Source organism: Dendrobates tinctorius, unplaced genomic scaffold (genome assembly GCF_039654945.1).
Source record: "Dendrobates tinctorius isolate UK_male_01 unplaced genomic scaffold, ASM3965494v1 ptg000073l, whole genome shotgun sequence".
NCBI classification, from domain to species: Eukaryota; Metazoa; Chordata; class Amphibia; order Anura; family Dendrobatidae; genus Dendrobates; species Dendrobates tinctorius.
Genome location: NW_027361741.1, coordinates 37,833,182 through 37,853,985, shown reverse-complemented (window position 1 = coordinate 37,853,985; position 20,804 = coordinate 37,833,182). Strand labels below are relative to the sequence as shown.

Below are 20,804 nucleotides of genomic sequence, written 5' to 3'. Positions count from 1 at the left end.
ACCAATATTATTTTTCGAACTGTACTGTACAGTGAGCTATAATAATCATGGAATCATCCCATTATTTCTTCCATCGAGGGCACCAATGTACCATCTGAGCTGCGGATCTGTAATATTGTGTTAGTTGTATTATGCTGCCGCACCAGATAGGCCAGAAATTTACTAGACTGGTTTCCTAGTTCAAAGTAGGACTGGCGAGTAAAAAATAATTTAAGTTTGGACTTGGAGTCTATATGTTGAGTATATAATCTTTGGACAGTCAACCACTCCACTCTATTCCCACTAGTTTGATTGGATATGTAAGCGGCCTCTGAATCTTTCAATCGTTGCTCTATTTCGTCATCCTCCCCCGACGTCACCCGTTTGATGTAGGAGATCGTAAAAGATAGGCAGCCCCTCAAGTACGCCTTAAGGGTGTCCCAAAATAAATTAACATTCCAGGGTCCGGGGTGGGAGGACACGAAGACATGTAATTGGTCAGTTGTTCTGTCAGGTGACTTGATCAATTTCAGCCAGAAAGGGTTTAATTTCCATGTTATCCTACCACCTGGCGGGCCATGCCTGAGTTTAAGAATGATTGGGCAATGATCTGAAATCCCTCAACCTCCATGTTCAATACTATCCACCCACATTGCCAGACCACTAGATCCAAAAATGTAATCTATACGGGATAAGGAACACCTAGTGGAGGAATGGCAAGTATACTCTCTTGTCTCTGGGTGACGCGTTCTCCATAGGTCTAACCATCCACTACCTTCTATAAACTGTGATAATTAGGATGTAGCTACTGTCGGGGTCCCACCCTGTGTTCCATCAACCAGTCTCAATCTGTCGAGGCGATTATTCATCACCAAATTAAAGTCCCCCATACAAATGACATCTGCGTCTGGGTAATTGAAAGCAAAACTAAGTGCTTTCTGGAAAATTGACGTACTCGCTGGAGGGGGATTCTAAACACACAGAATAACATATTTCCTAGAGTTTATCAGTGCATATACAAATATGAAACGTTCTTCAGAGTCTCTCCGGGCCTCCCATCTAACGTCCTTGTGAATTAGTAATGAGACCCCCCTGGAGTAGCTGGTGTGAAATGCGTGTATAGACCACTGAACCTACGGTTTTTGTACACTCCGAGCTGTATCTCTGGTCAAGTGTGTCTCGACCAGAGCCACAATGTGAGGATGATAGTGCCTGATCTGTGAAAATACTTTAACCTTTCTTTGGGGGGTCTTGATACCCCTCACATTCCATGTCATGCATATTAATTCAGAACCCATCTCCACTTATCTGGGCATGTTGCGGATCAGCGCCTAAGTAGAACTCAGAGACATCACATGAATAGCAAGACTTCCATTGGCTGAAACTTCTGCCTAAGTAACACTTAAAGCTAAAACTAAAGCTTTTGAAAAAAAGAAAACAAAATATAAATCTAGCAACATAGGAGCAAAGTCCCGCGCCCCTATCAAAAAACAAACAAGGGGATACCATCACTGAACGCAGTGTCCGGTATTGTAGATATCTGGGTGCCCGCCAGGAGAGCTCCGATTAGGCCTGCAATGAAAGGATCCAGATGAAAGTAGACACTCTAGGATTCCTTTGCAGGAGATCCTCTATGGGACCGCAGCCACTCGGTAGCCTCCGCTGGATCTGTGAAAAACACGGAGGAACCCCCGTGGACAACCCGAAGCCGAGCCGGATAGATCATGGAGTATACAATGTTCCTTTCCCTGAGCCGCTTCTTGATGTCGATGAATTGCGCACGTTGCTTCTGGAGTTCCATGGAGAAATCCGGGAAGATTGAGATCACGGCGTTGTTGAACTTGATAGGACTCTTTTGTCGTGCGAGGCGTAGAATGGTGTCTCTATCTTTACAGTTGAGGAGACATGCCAGGAAGGGTCTAGGTGGGGCTCCCGGAGGCAAAGGCTTGGTGGGAACCCTGTGGGCTCTCTCAACGGCGAACACCGAGGAGAATTCATCTCCCAGAGAGGTCTTAAGCCAGCCTTCTAAGAATTGCTCAGGGTGCTGACCTTCAGAGCGTTCAGGCAGACCAATGACACGGATGTTATTCCGCCGCATTCTGTTTTCTAGGTCGTCTGCTTTTTGCCTCCAGGCGTTCATAGATCCCGCTACCTTGGTTAACTTAGCCTCCATTGGCGTAATGGTGTCTTCCACCTGGGACACCCTTGTCTCCACCTCTGTGATATGCCCCCTCATGGCCTGCATATCATGACAGAGTCTCCCCACCTCAGTGTAGACATCCTCTATTTTCTCCATCAGAGATGTCCTAGTGAGGGAGATAAACGGGCATCTGAACAGCTCATGCAGGCTAAGGGTAATTTCTTCCTGTTCGATCTCCTCTCCACCCCCTGAGGGACGATTTTTATGCTGAGATTGTGAGGGGGCATTTCGTAGAGTACGTGCACTCTCAGAAGGGTCGGGTCTGACAAACTCCTTCAATTTTTCTGTTGCCGTCGATCCTTTAGATCAGTTCATGATTAAGAACCGTGAAATTCCCCTGGTATAGCTGGAGTTATACAGTCCAGAAATCTTCCCGTTGCAGTTACATATACACAGTAGGGACCACACTCATTAATTACAGCCTGGGAGCAGAGTTTGTGTAAATGAAGACAGAATGTCACCAAGGCTCCTATGGCAGGGGGGAGTGGGAGGGACATCCACCCCCAGAGACAGCAGCAATGGGAGGGGGAGCAGGTTCCCCACTGTAATGGCACTAGGAGGCCAGCGGTTCAGCTTAGAGAGAGGGAATTATGCAGGGCCCGTCTTTCAGGGCACTCACCGCACTCCTCTCAGATCTTGCAGGATATAGGTCGCTGTCCCTGCAACGCTGTAAACTGGACGCCGCGCTCCCTCTGATAGAGCGCGCATCCAAGATGGCCGCCGCTCCCCACGGGCCCCGCCGTCCACCCCCGTCTTCCAAGGCTCCCGCTCACCGGAGCCGTCCTGTGCCTCTCCTCAGAGCTCCTGGGGGGTCCCGACACCAGCGGGCACCATGCGCTGCCAAGTCCTGAGCTTAATACAGGCGGTAAGTGCAGGATATGTGGAGGATAAGTAGGAGCTCCCGCAGCATGCGTCCTTCCCTCACCACTACATAGCCACACCCCCATGAATTTACAATTGTATCTAGTTTGTATTGCAAAAATCTGGTGACAGGTCCCCTTCAATGCTTTTATAGTGCTTAAAAAAATAAAATGAAAGTCTATGTACCATCTGTAAAAAGAAAAGGTTTTAATTGTTTTTTTTTTGTAGGTGTTCCATCTCAGTATGCTATCGCCTAACTTGCTGACTGCTCAGGGTCCAACCACTTGGACCTCCCAAGAAAACTGATGTAGGGATTCTGAAATGCCCCACTACAACGGAGCAGAGGCCAGCTACATCAGGCAGCCCCAAAAACAATGAATGGAAAACAAAAAGTATTTTCAAAAGGAAGACTGCACATCAAAAATGAGAATTATTATGAAAAAAGTGAACAAATAGAACACAGTGATTAGAAACAATTAAAAAAAACAAAGGTGTGTATAATAACATATCTCAGCCCAAGATAATATGCAAGAATAGGCTACATCCTCAAACCAAAATAATGAGCACAGATATGAAGTTGGAACATACAAAAATAAAAAACAATAATAATAATAGTGCAATACAATTAACAAAAATGAATAATGTTTGTTTAATAAATAGAATGTTTCAGAGCTTAAATGGGATGAGAGGATAACAGTAAAAAACGATAGAGGGGTGTAGCAGCAACAATGATATTAGTCAAAATAGAAAAAAAATGCATGATAGAAAAATATATGCTTGGCTAAATTTGCTTTTTTATTTTCGAATTAACAGTACTAACTACTAACACCGATGTAAATATTTTCCATGATATTACGTGTTCACAGTATGTGGACATTCTTCAAGGAACCTTTCACGTTGAACAATGCTATCAACCTGGATATACAGGTATATGGTTATTAGTCAGTCCATTATACTGTATGGAGGACTAAGTGGGGACCATTATACTGTATGGAGGACTATGTGGGGCTCATTATACTATATGGAAGGCTATGTGGGGTCCATTATACTGTATTGAGGAATATGTGGGACCATTATACTGTATGGAGGACTATGTGGATCCGATTATACTGTATGGAGGACTATGTGGGGCCTACTATACTGTATGGAAAGCTATTTGATGTCCATTATACTATATGGAGACTATGTTGTGCCATTATTATGTATGAAGGTCTATATGGGGTCCATTATACTGTATGGAGAACTATGTGGGGCTCACACTGTATGAAATGCAAAGTGGGGTCTATTATTCTATATGGAGGACTATGTGTGGTCCATTATACTGTATGGAGGACTATATGGCCCTCACACTGTATGAAATGCAAAATGGGGTCCATTATACTGTATTCAGAACTATGTGGGGTCCATTATACTGTATGGAAGGTAATGTGGGGCCCATTATATTATATGGAAGTCAATGTGGCATCCATAATACTTTTGGATGACTATCCATTATACTATATAGAAGGTTATGTGGGGGCCATTTTAATATTTAGAGTTCTGTGTGAGGGCAATTCTAATATTTGGAGGGCTATGTGACTGCCATTATGCTATATGTAGAGCTACGTGGGAGTTTTTATACTTTAGGGAGGGGGCATTATATTGTTTGGAGGGCTATGTGGGAGTCATTATACTGTTTGCAGGGCTATGTGGGGGCTATTATACTATTTGGAGGGCAATTTGGAGGCCATTATACTGTATGCAAGCAATTATGCAGTGTGAAAGTTTGTGTTTAAAGCTATGTGGGGGCCATTTTGCTGTTCTGAGGGCCAGTGGGGGCCATTATACTGTGTGGATAGTTTTGTTGAGGCCATCATACTGCGTGGAAACCAATATACTGTATGGAAGGTTGTGGGGGGGGGGGTCACAGTTTGGACATCATACTATTTGGGGTCACTAACCATAATTTGTCGAGCGGTAGAGGGGTGGTACAGTAAGGCTATCATACTGTGCATGAGTAGGGTACTCTGGAGGAATTCACTGTGGGGTTATCATACTATGTTTGGGGGTCACCTTTGTTGGTATTATACTTTATAAGGGCAATTAAATGGAAATCTAGGAGCTTCAATGGGAGGAAAATTACTTTGTAAGGGCTACAAAGTTGTGAGTTGTGCTCTCCTGTTACCCCATCAAATATATATTCTTTTTTTTTTGGGGGGGGGGGGTGGCGCCCAATAAGAACTTTTGCTATGGGGCCCCATGATTTCTATGTATGCCCCTGCCTGGAGGGAGGGACACTTTGTGTATTTAGTATGTATACCTTAATCATTTCAATACATCCAGATAGAGATGTTGCTTGGACACAAACCAAAGGGTCCGATCTTACGCTAAGTGCCCAGTCTTCACACTTCCTCAGCTCAGCTGAACTAATACAACACCAACGGATAACACTGTGATCCAGAGAGATACCTGACATAGAGATGTGTACAGTTAAGGGCCTGCATGGAAAGTATTTCCAAAATTCATTTTAACCAATTTTTGGTTTCTTTAAACTGGTCTAATTAATGCAATGTACAGTTGTGTGAAAAAGTGTTTGCCCCTTCCTCATTTTCTTTTCTTTTGCATGTTTGTCATACCTAAATGTTTCAGCTCATCAAATAAATTTAAATATTAGACAAAGACAACACAAGTAATCACAAAATGCAGTTTTTAAATGAGGGTCTTTATTATTAAGGGAAAAATAAATCCAAACTTACAGGGCCCTGTGTGAAAAAGTGATTGCCCCATAAGCCTAATAATTGGTTGGGCCAATTTTAGCAGCAATAACTGCAATCAAGCATTTGTGATAACTGGCAATGTGTCTTTTACAACGCTCTGGAGGAACTTTGGCCCACTCATATTTGCAGAATTGTTGTAATTCAGCCACATTGAAGGATTTCCGTGCATGAACCGCCTTTTTAATGTCATGCCACAGCATCTCAACTGGATTAAGATCAGGACTTTTACTAGGCCACTCTAAAGTCTGAACTTAATTTTGTTTTTCTTAAGCCATTCGGAGGTGGACTTGCTGGTGTGTTTTGGATCATTGTCCTGGTGCATAACCCAGGTGCGCTTCAGCTTGAACAAATGGCCAGGATTTTTTGGTAGACAGCAGAATTCATTGTTTCATTTACCACAGCAAGTCTTCCAGGTCCTGAAGCAGCAAAACAACCCCAGACCATCACACTACTTCCACTATATTTTACTGTTGGTATGATGTTCCTTTTCTGAAATGTTGTGTTACTTCTACAGCAGATGTAATGGGATATATAACTTCCAACAAGTTAAACTTTTGTCTCGTCAGTCCACAGAGTATTCTCCCAAAAGTCTTGGGGATCATCAAGATGCTTTCTGGAAAATCTGAGATGAGCCTTTATGTTCTTATTGCTCAGCAGTGGTTTTTGTCTTAGAACTCTGCCATGCAGGACATTTTTGCCCAGTCTCTTTCTTATAGTGGAGTCATGATCACAGACCTTAACTGAGGCAAGTGAGGTCTGCAGTTCTTTGGATGTTGTTGTGGGGTCTTTTGTGACCTATTGGATGAGTTGTTGCTGCACTCTTGGGGTAATTTTGCCATTTCTGTGAAGGTTCAGCACAGTTTGATGTTTTTGCCTTTGTGGATAATGGCTTTCACTGTGATTAGCTGGAGTCCTAAAGCTTTAGAAATGGTTTTATAACCTTTTCCAGACTGATAAATCTTAATTACTTTGTTTCTTATTATTTCCAGAATTTCTTTGGAACGTGGCTTGATGTCTAGCTTTTGAGGTCCTTTGGTCTACTTCACTTTGTCAGGCGGGTCCTTTTTAAGTGATTTTATTAAATGATAACAGGTGTAGTAGCAATCAGTCCTGAGTGTTGCTAGGAAATTTGAACTCAGCTTCCCAAAGATGTGATAAACCACAGATGAATTATACTTCAAGGGGGAAGGGTAATCAATTGTTCATGCTGGGCCCTGTTTAATATTCAAATATGTCTGGTGATCTGAAACATTTAAGTGTGAGAAACATGCAAAAGAATGGCAAATCGGGAAGAGGGTAGACACTTTTTCACACAACTGTATTTTATTATCACAATGTCTAGTTAAATATCTTTATGGTGATAAAAACTTTTGGGCCACAAATTCACTTGCAACCATCCTAGTGCAGACCGTCTGACCATGGTCAGTGCATATGCCTACGCTACACAGCCAAGATTACCGTTAACTGCTACAGGATGGTGGGGAAGGAAACAGTAGGTTGGTGGGTTGCAGCAATTCCGGTGTTGGTTGAGGCGATATCACCGGTAGTGGTGAGAGAGAAGGAGGTAGCGGGGTCATTGCAGGCTGTAGGCTTTCTTGAAGAGGTGGGTTTTCAGGTTCTGTCTGAAGGATCCAAATGTGGTTGACAGTCGGACTTGTTGGGGCAAAGAATTCCAGAGAATAGGGGCTATTCGGAGAAGTCTTGGAGGCGGTTGGGTGAGGAGTAAATAAGTGTGGAGGAGAGGAGGAGGTCTTGGGAGGACCGGAGATTATGTGAGGGAAGGTATCGGGAGACTAGTTCAGAGACATATGGGGGAGACAGGTTATAGATGGCCTTGTAGGTCAGTATTAGTAATTTGAACTGGATACGCTGAGGTAATGGGAGCCAGTGAAGAGATTTGCAGAGGGGAGAAGCGGAGGAGTAGCGAGAAGAGAGATGAATTAGTCGGGCGGCAGAGTTAAGGATGGACTGGATAGGTGCGAGGGTGTTAGCAGGGACACCACAGAAAAGGATGTTGCAGTAGTTGAGGCGGGAGATGAGGGCATGCACAAGTATTTTAGTAGATTGAGGGTTGAGGAAAGGACGGATTCTGGAAATATTTTTGTGCTGGAGGCGACAGGAGGTAGAAAGAGCTTGGATGTGCGGTTTGAAGGACAGGGCAAAGTCAAAGGTTACTCCGACGCAGCGGACTTCCGGTACTGGGGAAAGTGTGATGTCATTAATTGTTATAGCTAGGTCGGGTAAGGAAGATCTGTGAGATGGAGAAAAAATGATGAGTTCAAATTTGTCCACATTGAGCTTGAGGAAGCGAGAGGAGAAGAAGGAGGATATGTCTGATAGACACTCTGGGATTCTGGACAGCAGAGAGGTGATGTCTGGGCCAGAGAGGTAGATCTGAGTGTCATCAGCATAAAGGTGGTAGTTGAATCTGTGGGACTTTATGAGTTGCCCCAGACCAAGTGTATAGATTAAGAGTAGGGGTCCTAAAACAGAGCCTTGGGGGACTCCAACAGAGAGAGGATGGGATGAGGAGGTGGTGTGGGAGTGGGAGACGCTGAATGTGCGATTGGAAAGGTATGAGGAGATCCAGGATAGGGCAAGGCCTTTGATGCCGAAGGAGGAGAGGATCTGTAGTAGGAGGCAGTGGTCAACTGTGTCGAATGCAGAGGACAGGTCTAGAAGCAGGAGTATAGAGTATTGTCCAATTGATTTGGCTGTAAGTAGGTCGTTAGTAATTTTGGTCAGGGCTGTGTCAGTGGAGTGAGCACCTTTTGGTTTGGCATATCTAACTAATAGCAAATCTAAAGATATTTTCATCTTTACTATGACTGAAAAGGTTTAGTGGATTAGTGGGTACTTGTCCCTTAAATCTTACCTTCATGTCCCAGTTCCTTAAGGAGTGCCACATAGTCCAGGCCCAATATGTCTGTCATATCTGCATCATCTGTTAAAACCTGCAGCCTTTGTGTAGTGTCATGAAATAGAAGATTTTGCCCCCCAAAGCTGTCTGATGTAAAGAGAGACATACGGCTCTTGTGTTTCCCACTTTTACCAAAAAAATTCTGTGAGGAGAAAAAAATTTGATTAGCACACTTAAATTGATTCTAGAAATATTTTTATTCCACTTACATATATAATGTAAAGGCCAAATTTATACTGCAGCCATGTCTAGAGGATGCATGCAATCAGTGATTTTGAAAGTTTGAGAACAGAGTGAACTAGTTTCAATAAACTTGTGAACTGGAGGCCATTGCCCATGAGGAATGCATTGGCTAACATTCCTTAGCAACATTGCTAGAAGCTGGTGTCTAGATATGCATCATGTTTGCCACAGGTCATAACAGCCAAAGGTGGTCTACTAAGTACTGAAGACATTTGTCATAAGAGAGCTAAAGAACTCTGAGGCTGCAGAAGTCATTAAAGTGGCATTTTGTGTTGGAGTTGGAGAAACTAATTGTTATGTTAGTTATTCTGAGGTATTTATCCCCTTTCCGACAAGTGCCGTAATAATACCCACATGTCGGAATCCTTCTGCTGAGATTGCACCTTTCCGGGCACATGACAGCTGATCTATACAGCTGACATATGCACGCAACTGTTAACTAATTAAATGCCGCTGTCAATCTCTGACAGCGGCATTTAACTCGCGCTTACAGGAAGCGCATCACTGGCTCCACCCATCAGTGACCCATCACATGATCGTGGGTCACCAATGGGTTGGCATGACAACCAGAGGTCTGCAGAAGACATCTGTGGTTGTCATTACCAGATGGCCATGAGCGCTGCCCCGTGGTTAGCGCTCATAGCAAGTGTGAATTTCTGCTACACACAGGCGATCTTATCATCTCCTGTGTGTATCAGAGGTAATCAAAGTACTGCAGCTTTTAGTCTTCCATGGAGACTATAGAAGCATGCAAAAAGTAAAAAAAAAGTTTATAAAAATCACTCCCTCAAGATGGCTGGACCATCATTGTAAATACACACCTGTACTTTGTATCTCCCTCACCTCATTGTAGATTGTAAGCTCTCACGAGCAGGGTCCGTCTTATTTTGCTTTAATTATTGCATTGTTAACGTTGTTACTTATGACTTGTGTTTTGAAACTGTTAAACTGTAAAGCGCTGCAGAATATGTTGGCGCTATATAAATAAAGATTATTATTATTAAAAAAATATAAAAGTTCAAATCACCCCCCTTTCGCCCCATTCAAAATAAAACAATTTAAAAAAAAACAAATTTAGGCTGTGTGCCCACGTTTCGTTTTTTTAAGTGTGTTTGATGCATTTTTGGGGGTCAAACCGCATCAAAAACGCTTAAAAGAAGCATCACATTCATTTTAATACATTTTGGCCTTTTTGTGCCAATGGATGCGTTTTTTACCGCGTTTTTTTAGCGGTAAAAAATGCAGCATGTTCATTAATTTCCGCTTAGGTCCGCGTTATTGGCTATTTCCTAAAACACATCAAAAACAAGCGTTTTTTGTGCAAAAAAAGCGCAAAAATCGCAGAAAAAAACGCATTTTCTGGGAAGGAGACACGTTTCCTGAGCGTTTAAAAATGCTACTGTGGGTACATAGCCTTACACATATTTTATATTGCAGAGTTCAGAATCGCCAGATCTATCAATATAAAAAAAATTAACCCAATCGCTAAACAGCTTAACAAGAAAAAAGTTCAAAACGCCAGAATTACGTATTTTTGTTTGCTGCTACATTAAAATAAAATGCAATAATGGGCGATCATAACATTGTATCTACACCAAAATGGTATCAATAAAAACGTCAGCTCATCGTGCAAAAAATAAACCCCCACACATCCCCAGATCACAAAAAATTGAGAGGCTACAGGTCTTGGAAAATTGTAACTTTTTTTCTTACATATTTGGCTTATTTTTCACCACTTAAATAAAAAAGAACCTAGACATGTTTGGTGTCTGTGAACTTGTATTGACCTAGAGAATCATGCTGGCAGGTCTGTTTTAGCATTTAATGAACATGGTAAAAAAAAAAAAAAAAACAACTGTGGAGTAGCACTTTTTTGCAATTCTTTTCCCCATTTTCCAGTACACGATATGTTAAAACGAATGCTGTGGTTCAAAAGTAAGACTTGTCCCACAAAAAACAAGCCCTCGCATGGCCAAATTGACAAGAAAATAAAAAAGTTATGACTCTGGGAAGAAGGGGAGCAAAAATGAAAACACAAAAACAGAAAATGACCCTGGGGTTAAGGGGTTAACCGGATAAAGATAATATATATTAAATTTACAACATGTGGTCACAGCGGGTGTATGAAGCTGGCTCATAAACTGAACCTACACCATATCAGACAGATGCCTGACAACAGTATTTAAATTGCACGTTCAATAGTATGCGCGTGCACCATTCGCTCCCTGCAATGCGATCATGGGTAACTGCCACCTTGGTCTTTCTGTGAAGCACGGTCTGTGACTTACTTCAAAGGAAATTTGCAGGTTTTTTAGTATATAGAAAAAGTAAGCAAAAGATCACAGGTGCAAGCCCTCTAAGGTGTCTAAAAAAATAAAGTAAAAATAAACTAATATATGAAAGTTTAAATCACCTCCCTTTTACCATTTAAAAAATAGAGAAATATAAAATAAAAATATTTGGTATCATCGCGTCTGTAAAAGTATAATCTATCAAGATGTACAATTATTTTAACCATATGTCAAAAAGAAATAGAGTTGAAATGCATATAATTTCAGTCATTGCTCTACCAACAAAAAAATACAATAAAAAAATATTAAAACATTATGTACGCTAAAGTTGTATCAATAAAAATGTGAGCTCAATGAGTAAAAACAAGCTTTAACACAACTCCATTTGCAGAAAAATACAAAAGCTACAGGTCTCAGAAAATTTCAACACAAGTCAAATTATTTTTGACTATTAAAATTGAAAACAAAAGTACCAGTTTGGTATCATAATACTTGTACTGACCTGAAGAATCATGCTGCCAGGTAATTTTTTCAAGATATCGAATGCAAAAAAAAAAAAAAAAAAAAAGAGAGGTAGGTACATAAATAGTTAAATTGCTTTTCTTTGACCATTTTATCATTCTTGTAATTTTTTTTTTTACTATTTTCAGTTCATTTTATAGCAAGTTGAATGGTGTGGTTAAAAACTACAACTCATCCCTGAAAAAAACTAGTCAGTAAAAATTTTTATTTCAAGCATGTAATGCTCGTTCAAATTCACCTGTGGCAAGTAACAAGTGTGAGCAACATGAAAATCACACCTGAAATAAGATAAAAAGTTGACTCGATCTTTGCATTGTGTCTATGCGTGTCATACTAAGCATGGAGAACAGGAAGAGAACTGACTTGACAACTAAAACTGTTGAATAATATCAACAATCTCAATGTTGTGCAATGTAATCAAGAGGTTTACAACCAATGGCACTGTAGTTGATCTCCCTGGATGTGGACGGCAGAGAGAAATTGAAAGGTTGCAATGCAGGACAGTCCACATGGTGCATAAGCGGCCCAATCAAGATCCAAAAGAAATTCAAGATGTCTTGTCGGTTCAGGGAGCATCAGTGTCAGCGAGAACTATCTATTGACATTTGAGAGAAATGAAACACTATGGCAGTAGACCCAGGAGGAGTTTACTGCTGACATAAAAAAGCTGGACTGCAGTTCTCTAAAAAGTACATGAGTAAGCCAAAATCCTTCTGGGAAAGGGTCTTGTGAACAGATGAGACCAAGATAGAACTTTTTGGTAAAGCACATCATTCTAGTGTTTACAGAAATTGGAATGAGGCCTACAAAGAGAAGAACACCGTACCTACATTCAAATATAGGTGGAGGTTCAAATATATTTTGGGGTTGCTTTGCTGCATCAGGCACTGGGTGCCTTGACTGTGTTCAAGGCATTAAGAAATCTGGATTTTGGGTCACAATGCAGTGTCCAATGTCAGAAAGCTGCGTTTGAGTCCTTGACCATGGGTCTTCAAGCAGGACAATGACCCCAAACATACTTCAAGAAGCATCCAGAAATGGGTGGAAACAAAGCTCTGGAGAGTTCTGAAGTGGCCAGCAATGAGTCTGGATCTGATATTGAACACTGGTGGAGAGATCTTAAAATTGCTGTTGGGAGAAGGAACCCTTCAAATATGAGAGACCTGGAGCAGTTTGCAAAAGAAGAATGGTCCAAAATTCAGTGTAAGAAGCTTGTTCATGGTTGCAGTTCTGTATTCCAAAAGGTGTGGAGCCAAATATTGAGTTGAGGGTGCTAACAATTTTGTCCTGCCCATTTTTGTGAGAAAATATGTTAAATTTTCCTTTTTTTCTCTTTTTTTTGTGTTGTTCCAGTACACACAAAGCAATAATAATTTTTACATGGCATTTGGGTGAAATTTCAGGATGATCCTAGAATGTCCTCTAACCTTTTCAGGTGAACTTAATGTGACCTTCTCTAAACTATTGAATACACATACATGTCCAAATATTCAATGTATCACTACTTTTTGAACAACTTTCTGTTCTCTAACAAGAAACCTGATGGCAAAATTCACCACAGGTGTTTGATTCAGGAATCACCCCATACATTTTGGAGTTCAATTAGAATTGATATACCCGTATTTTTCGCTTTATAAGACGCTCGGGATTATAAGATGCACCACAAATTTTGAGGAGAAAAATATGAAAAAAAATATTTTTAATAAAATGGTGGTGCTTCTTATAATCCTTGCATCTTATTGCTTACCGTTGGTGGCTGCGGTGTAGCGGGGTCCCAGGCTCGCTGCTGGAGGAGGCAGGAGTGGAGTGATGCTGCAGGCCGCATTCAGGGATGAGGGGGGGCTCCAATGTGTGCCGTTGCTGTGGGGGTTTTGTGCTGCTGCAGGGTCTTGTGCTGCTGCCGGGTTTCTCCGGGTGTCCGGCAGTTGCTGGCCGGTGCTGCGTGTCCGGCGCTACCCGGGGCTCTGCTGACATTGTGCGACAGGCCAGAGCCCCGGCATTTCCGTGGTTTGCCTGTGTGTGCGGTGGTTCCGGTAAAAAATGGCCGCTGGCGCTTGCGCAGATGGGATCTCGGGACCCAGCTCTAGGTCATTTTTTACTGGAACCACCGCACACACAGGGGAATCATGGAAATGCCGGGGCTCTGGCCTGTCGCACAATGTCGGCAGAGCCCCAGGCAGCAACGGACACACCCGCAGCACCGCTGGGCACCGGAGACACCCGCAGCACCGGCCAGCAACCGCCGGACACCCCCCAGTTCATGGCCTATGGTAAGGCATGTATGCTTTGTAAGACGCACCCCCATTTTCCCCCCAAGTTTTGGGGAAAATAGTGCATCTTACAAAGCGAAAAATACGGTATAAACGGTCTTCCTCATCATGTTGGTCACATTTTGACATCATGAGACCAAAACGACAACTAACAATGATCAACAGTACGTCGTCATTGCAAGGCTTCAGGCAAGATGCTTTCAGATGGAAATGACCACTGAGCTTAGCGTGATATCAGCAGGTTGCAACAGAGATACAGAGAGACTGTGAGACTGGAAGAGTCACAGAAAGACAGAAGTGGATATCCTTTGGCCACATTTTACACTTATAACCTCTTCATTATGATCAATACCCTTCGTAACCGGATAATGAATGCCACACAGATCCAGGCACATTTAAGGGAGGTGAGAGGCACCCAAGTGTCACAACAGACCATTTTAAACCGCTTACATCAGCGTGGTCTGCGTGCTAGAGGACCTGCAAGGGTGCCTGATCACAGTACAAGGCATAGGCGTCATTAACGCTAGAGCAGGGACCATAGGGCGTCAGTGGAGTTCACTGATGAAAGTTGATTTATGTTGAGCAGAAATGATGGCCGCTAACTATGATGGAGACATTAAGGAGAGTGCTATGCATCAGCCACTGTTGTCACCAGATGAGCCTTTGGTGGTGATTGTGCTACAGTGTGGGCAGATGTCTGGTCAATACAGAACTGCCTCACACATTTGTGAATGGCACAGCAGCAAGTCCACAATACTTGAATAACATCATTATTCCAGTAATTGTGTTTCTGCTTAAACAACACAGGCCTAATTTCATCTTCATGTACGACAATGCCCCAACTCATTGGGGTCACATCATTAGGGAACGGCTGCTGGAGACTTGGGTACCTCAAATGGAGTGGCCAGCAGTTTCTCAACTCCTGAATCCCATAGAAAACCTATGCTGTAATTGATGCTCAAGACCACATGACAAGTTATTCAGACATTGACATTTTTTGAAGGGTATACCCACCACTGTTGCTGGCTTTTGTTTCAATAAACTGTTTCAGATGAGGAAATCACCATTGCATGCTTCTACTTAAATGCCCTCCTTTTATAACATATCACTATGAACTTTTTACGTTTTCCATAAATTTTACCCAAAAGCCAAATATCAATGACTTTTTGTGAGTAGAGTATGTGTATTGTAACATTTCAGACTGTCTGTGGACGAGGATTACTCACGTTGCCGGTCTTGGAGGTAAAATACTGGCACACTCAGGGTTAAAATGAGACCATTTGGTTTATTTGCTCCATAAACCTCACAGCAACAAAACATGGTTTCCAGCCTTCACAGCAGTCGAAAGCAACATAAACAGTCCTTAGCTGGGCTTTTTTCCCTCAGGCCCTGTGCACACACAGGCCACGGCAATGTCCAGCCCGGAGGCTCCCTCTTGAGCCATACATACAGGAAGGCTTCTCCTTCTTCCGCACAGAGTCCACTCTGTAGTGTCCCACCTGGACACATGGAAGTCTGTCCACACTCTGACAGACTCCCTTACACTCACTGCCCATGTGATAAACACAGCCTCCATTATGTGGGTTGTAACCACACCCACAGGTGAGGTATGGATCACATGGGCTGGTCACATGGGCATGACCTCCCGGCAGGTCCTGAAACTCCTGCAGGTCCTGAAGGAAAACAGGGGTACACTCAACACCCTCACCCAGAGGTGAGGCAATATGGGTAGCCAGACCCTCCCATCTCTCATAGCTACCTGCAACCCGGACCCAGTGTACTAAATGACATCTTTAGTGCTCATGTACACTAGAGACTTAATACTCCGGATTGCATCGCAGGGAGCATCCATCCATGTGACATATACCTTCCATTAACCACGCGACCACCCGTCAAACCACAGTATATACATACAGTTGTGCTCAAAAATTAACATACCCTGGCAGAATTGTTGCTTTCTTGGGCTTTTTCCAGAGAATATAAATTATAACACCAAAACTTTTTCTCCACTCATGGTTAGTGATTGGGTGAAGCCATTTATTGTCAAACTCAAACTAGTGTTTTCTCTTTTTAAATCATAATGGCAATCCAAAACATCCAAATGACCCTGATCAAAAGTTTACATACCCCATTTCTTAATACCGTGTATTGCCCACTCTAACATCAATGACAGCTTGAAGTCTTTTTTGGTAGTTGTGGATCAAGTTCATCATTTTCTGAGATGGTAAAGTTGCCCACTCTTCTTGGAAAAAACCTCCAGTTCTTGTAAATTCCTGGGCTGTCTAACATGGCCTTTTTTGGCATAATGGCAAAACAAAAGATACGGTAAAGCAGAGTCCTTATATCTGCGGGATTCGCCTGCTCAGAACACCTGGAGCTACCGTCTGGAGACTTTCCTATCCAAACACACAAAGGAGTAAGAAAACATGTAGCTAGACATTTACCTTCTCAACCACACCCTTGAGGTGTAGATATGGTAAGTAGTCATTCTGCCCATCTCTAACATCTACTCACAAAAACCCAAACCCTTATAATGGCTGGTTAACCCTCAGCACATAGCATGCTGGAGAGAAACTTATGGGCTTCCTCATCACGGAAGATAGATCTTCGTTACACATATCTCCGGTCACATACAGCGTCACACCCTGTCACATACATACACCAAGGTTATTATATACATATAATATTATAATGTACATACAGTCATGGTTGAAAGTGTTGGCACCCTTGAACTTGTTCCAGAAAATGAAGTGTTTCTCCCTGAAAATTATTGCAATTACACGTGTTTATTTCCTTTGTGTGTATTGGAATAACACAAAAAAAACAGAGAAAAAAAGCAAATTGGACATAATTTCTCACAATACCCCCAAAATGGGCTGGACAAAATTGTTGACACCCTCAGCTTAATAATTAGTTGCATACCCTTTGGACTAAATAACTGCAATCAATTTCTTCCTTTAATCATCAATAAGCTTCTTATACCTCTCAACTGGAATTTCAGACCACACTTCTTTTGCAAACTGATCCAGGTCACACATATTTGAAGGGTGCCTTCTCCTAACAGTAATTTCAAGATCTCTCCACAGGTGTTCAATGGACTTTAGATCCAGTCTCATTGCTTCAGAACTTCAGAACTCCCCAGCTCTTTTTTCCATCCATTTCTGGGTGCTTCTTTAAGTATGTTTGGGATAATTGTTCTGCTGAAAGATTTATGACCTAGGATGCAAACCCAGCTTTCTGACACTGGGTACTACATTGCGAACCAAAGCCCTTTGGTAATTTTCAGATTTCATGATGCCTTGCACACAATCAATATGAACATAAGGATGAGTGACCTCATGGAGATCAACATCCAACACTGCGGAGACACCATCACATGTTTCTCAACGCAGTGATCTAGAGCAATGCCCCCATCCCTTATGGGAAATATGCAAAAGCATGTAAATCAACAGCCGCGGAGACACCATCACATGTTTCTCAACGCAAGCAATGACTAGCCAGGTCTTTCCCCGGGAAGGAACAACCACGGGAAGGGCAGTCTCCAATGAAGGAAACCACCTATGCCAAAACATGGTATCCATCCACAGACAGCTGTTTCGGGGTATTGCCCCTCATCAGTGTGGAGTAGGAAACTGGCTAGTAGGAGCAATGCCTAGTGAAAGGCTATGAACATAAGGATGAGTGACCTCATGGAGATCAACATCCAACACTGCGGAGACACCATCACATGTTTCTCAACGCAGTGATCTAGAGCAATGCCCCCATCCCTTATGGGAAATATGCAAAAGCATGTAAATCAACAGCCGCGGAGACACCATCACATGTTTCTCAACGCAAGCAATGACTAGCCAGGTCTTTCCCCGGGAAGGAACAACCACGGGAAGGGCAGTCTCCAATGAAGGAAACCACCTATGCCAAAACATGGTATCCATCCACAGACAGCTGTTTCGGGGTATTGCCCCTCATCAGTGTGGAGTAGGAAACTGGCTAGTAGGAGCAATGCCTAGTGAAAGGCTATGAACATAAGGATGAGTGACCTCATGGAGATCAACATCCAACACTGCGGAGACACCATCACATGTTTCTCAATGCAGTGATCTAGAGCAATGCCCCCATCCCTTATGGGAAATATGCAAAAGCATGTAAATCAACAGCCGCGGAGACACCATCACATGTTTCTCAACGCAAGCAATGACTAGCCAGGTCTTTCCCCGGGAAGGAACAACCACGGGAAGGGCAGTCTCCAATGAAGGAAACCACCTATGCCAAAACATGGTATCCATCCACAGACAGCTGTTTCGGGGTATTGCCCCTCATCAGTGTGGAGTAGGAAACTGGCTAGTAGGAGCAATGCCTAGTGAAAGGCTATGAACATAAGGATGAGTGACCTCATGGAGATCAACATCCAACACTGCGGAGACACCATCACATGTTTCTCAACGCAGTGATCTAGAGCAATGCCCCCATCCCTTATGGGAAATATGCAAAAGCATGTAAATCAACAGCCGCGGAGACACCATCACATGTTTCTCAACGCAAGCAATGACTAGCCAGGTCTTTCCCCGGGAAGGAACAACCACGGGAAGGGCAGTCTCCAATGAAGGAAACCACCTATGCCAAAACATGGTATCCATCCACAGACAGCTGTTTCGGGGTATTGGCTAGTAGGAGCAATGCCTAGTGAAAGGCTATGAACATAAGGATGAGTGACCTCCTACTAGCCAGTTTCCTACTCCACACTGATGAGGGGCAATACCCCGAAACAGCTGTCTGTGGATGGATACCATGTTTTGGCATAGGTGGTTTCCTTCATTGGAGACTGCCCTTCCCGTGGTTGTTCCTTCCCGGGGAAAGACCTGGCTAGTCATTGCTTGCGTTGAGAAACATGTGATGGTGTCTCCGCGGCTGTTGATTTACATGCTTTTGCATATTTCCCATAAGGGATGGGGGCATTGCTCTAGATCACTGCGTTGAGAAACATGTGATGGTGTCTCCGCAGTGTTGGATGTTGATCTCCATGAGGTCACTCATCCTTATGTTCATAGCCTTTCACTAGGCATTGCTCCTACTAGCCAGTTTCCTACTCCACACTGATGAGGGGCAATACCCCGAAACAGCTGTCTGTGGATGGATACCATGTTTTGGCATAGGTGGTTTCCTTCATTGGAGACTGCCCTTCCCGTGGTTGTTCCTTCCCGGGGAAAGACCTGGCTAGTCATTGCTTGCGTTGAGAAACATGTGATGGTGTCTCCGCGGCTGTTGATTTACATGCTTTTGCATATTTCCCATAAGGGATGGGGGCATTGCTCTAGATCACTGCGTTGAGAAACATGTGATGGTGTCTCCGCAGTGTTGGATGTTGATCTCCATGAGGTCACTCATCCTTATGTTCATAGCCTTTCACTAGGCATTGCTCCTACTAGCCAGTTTCCTACTCCACACTGATGAGGGGCAATACCCCGAAACAGCTGTCTGTGGATGGATACCATGTTTTGGCATAGGTGGTTTCCTTCATTGGAGACTTCCCTTCCCGTGGTTGTTCCTTCCCGGGGAAAGACCTGGCTAGTCATTGCTTGCGTTGAGAAACATGTGATGGTGTCTCCGCGGCTGTTGATTTACATGCTTTTGCATATTTCCCATAAGGGATGGGGGCATTGCTCTAGATCACTGCGTTGAGAAACATGTGATGGTGTCTCCGCAGTGTTGGATGTTGATCTCCATGAGGTCACTCATCCTTATGTTCATAGCCTTTCACTAGGCATTGCTCCTACTAGCCAGTTTCCTACTCCACACTGATGAGGGGCAATACCCCGAAACAGCTGTCTGTGGATGGATACCATGTTTTGGCATAGGTGGTTTCCTTCATTGGAGACTGCCCTTCCCGTGGTTGTTCCTTCCCGGGGAAAGACCTGGCTAGTCATTGCTTGCGTTGAGAAACATGTGATGGTGTCTCCGCGGCTGTTGATTTACATGCTTTTGCATATTTCCCATAAGGGATGGGGGCATTGCTCTAGATCACTGCGTTGAGAAACATGTGATGGTGTCTCCGCAGTGTTGGATGTTGATCTCCATGAGGTCACTCATCCTTATGTTCATAGCCTTTCACTAGGCATTGCTCCTACTAGCCAGTTTCCTACTCCACACTGATGAGGGGCAATACCCCGAAACAGCTGTCTGTGGATGGATACCATGTTTTGGCATAGGTGGTTTCCTTCATTGGAGACTGCCCTTCCCGTGGTTGTTCCTTCCCGGGGAAAGACCTGGCTAGTCATTGCTTGCGTTGAGAAACATGTGATGGTGTCTCCGCGGCTGTTGATTTACATGCTTTTGCATATTTCCCATAAGGGATGGGGGCATTGCTCTAGATCACTGCGTTGAGAAACATGTGATGGTGTCTCCGCAGTGTTGGATGTTGATCTCCATGAGGTCACTCATCCTTATGTTCATAGCCTTTCACTAGGCATTGCTCCTACTAGCCAGTTTCCTACTCCACACTGATGAGGGGCAATACCCCGAAACAGCTGTCTGTGGATGGATACCATGTTTTGGCATAGGTGGTTTCCTTCATTGGAGACTGCCCTTCCCGTGGTTGTTCCTTCCCGGGGAAAGACCTGGCTAGTCATTGCTTGCGTTGAGAAACATGTGATGGTGTCTCCGCGGCTGTTGCACACAATCAAGGCACACAGTGCCAGAAGCAGAAAAATAACACCAAAACATCTTTGAGCCTCCACCATATTTGACTGTTGGTACTGTGTTCTATTC

The 20,804-nt window shown here is 43.4% G+C and overlaps 1 protein-coding gene across 4 annotated transcripts in view; it reads right to left on the bottom strand.

Moving 5' to 3' along the window:
- The window catches only part of LOC141096266 (serotransferrin-1-like), a 187,480-nt gene that overhangs the window by 27,299 nt on the left and 139,377 nt on the right, over window positions 1-20,804 (bottom strand). For 3 of the 4 annotated variants that reach the window (XM_073582799.1, XM_073582800.1, XM_073582798.1), the window contains 2 exons: window positions 8,672-8,858; window positions 5,340-5,488 (listed from right to left, as the gene is read on the bottom strand). The exons of the other annotated variant lie outside the window; for it this stretch is intronic. In XM_073582799.1, coding sequence (XP_073438900.1) covers window positions 5,340-5,488; window positions 8,672-8,858 — 336 coding nt within the window. The remainder of the gene's footprint in view (window positions 1-5,339; window positions 5,489-8,671; window positions 8,859-20,804) is intronic. 4 annotated transcript variants of the gene reach the window in all.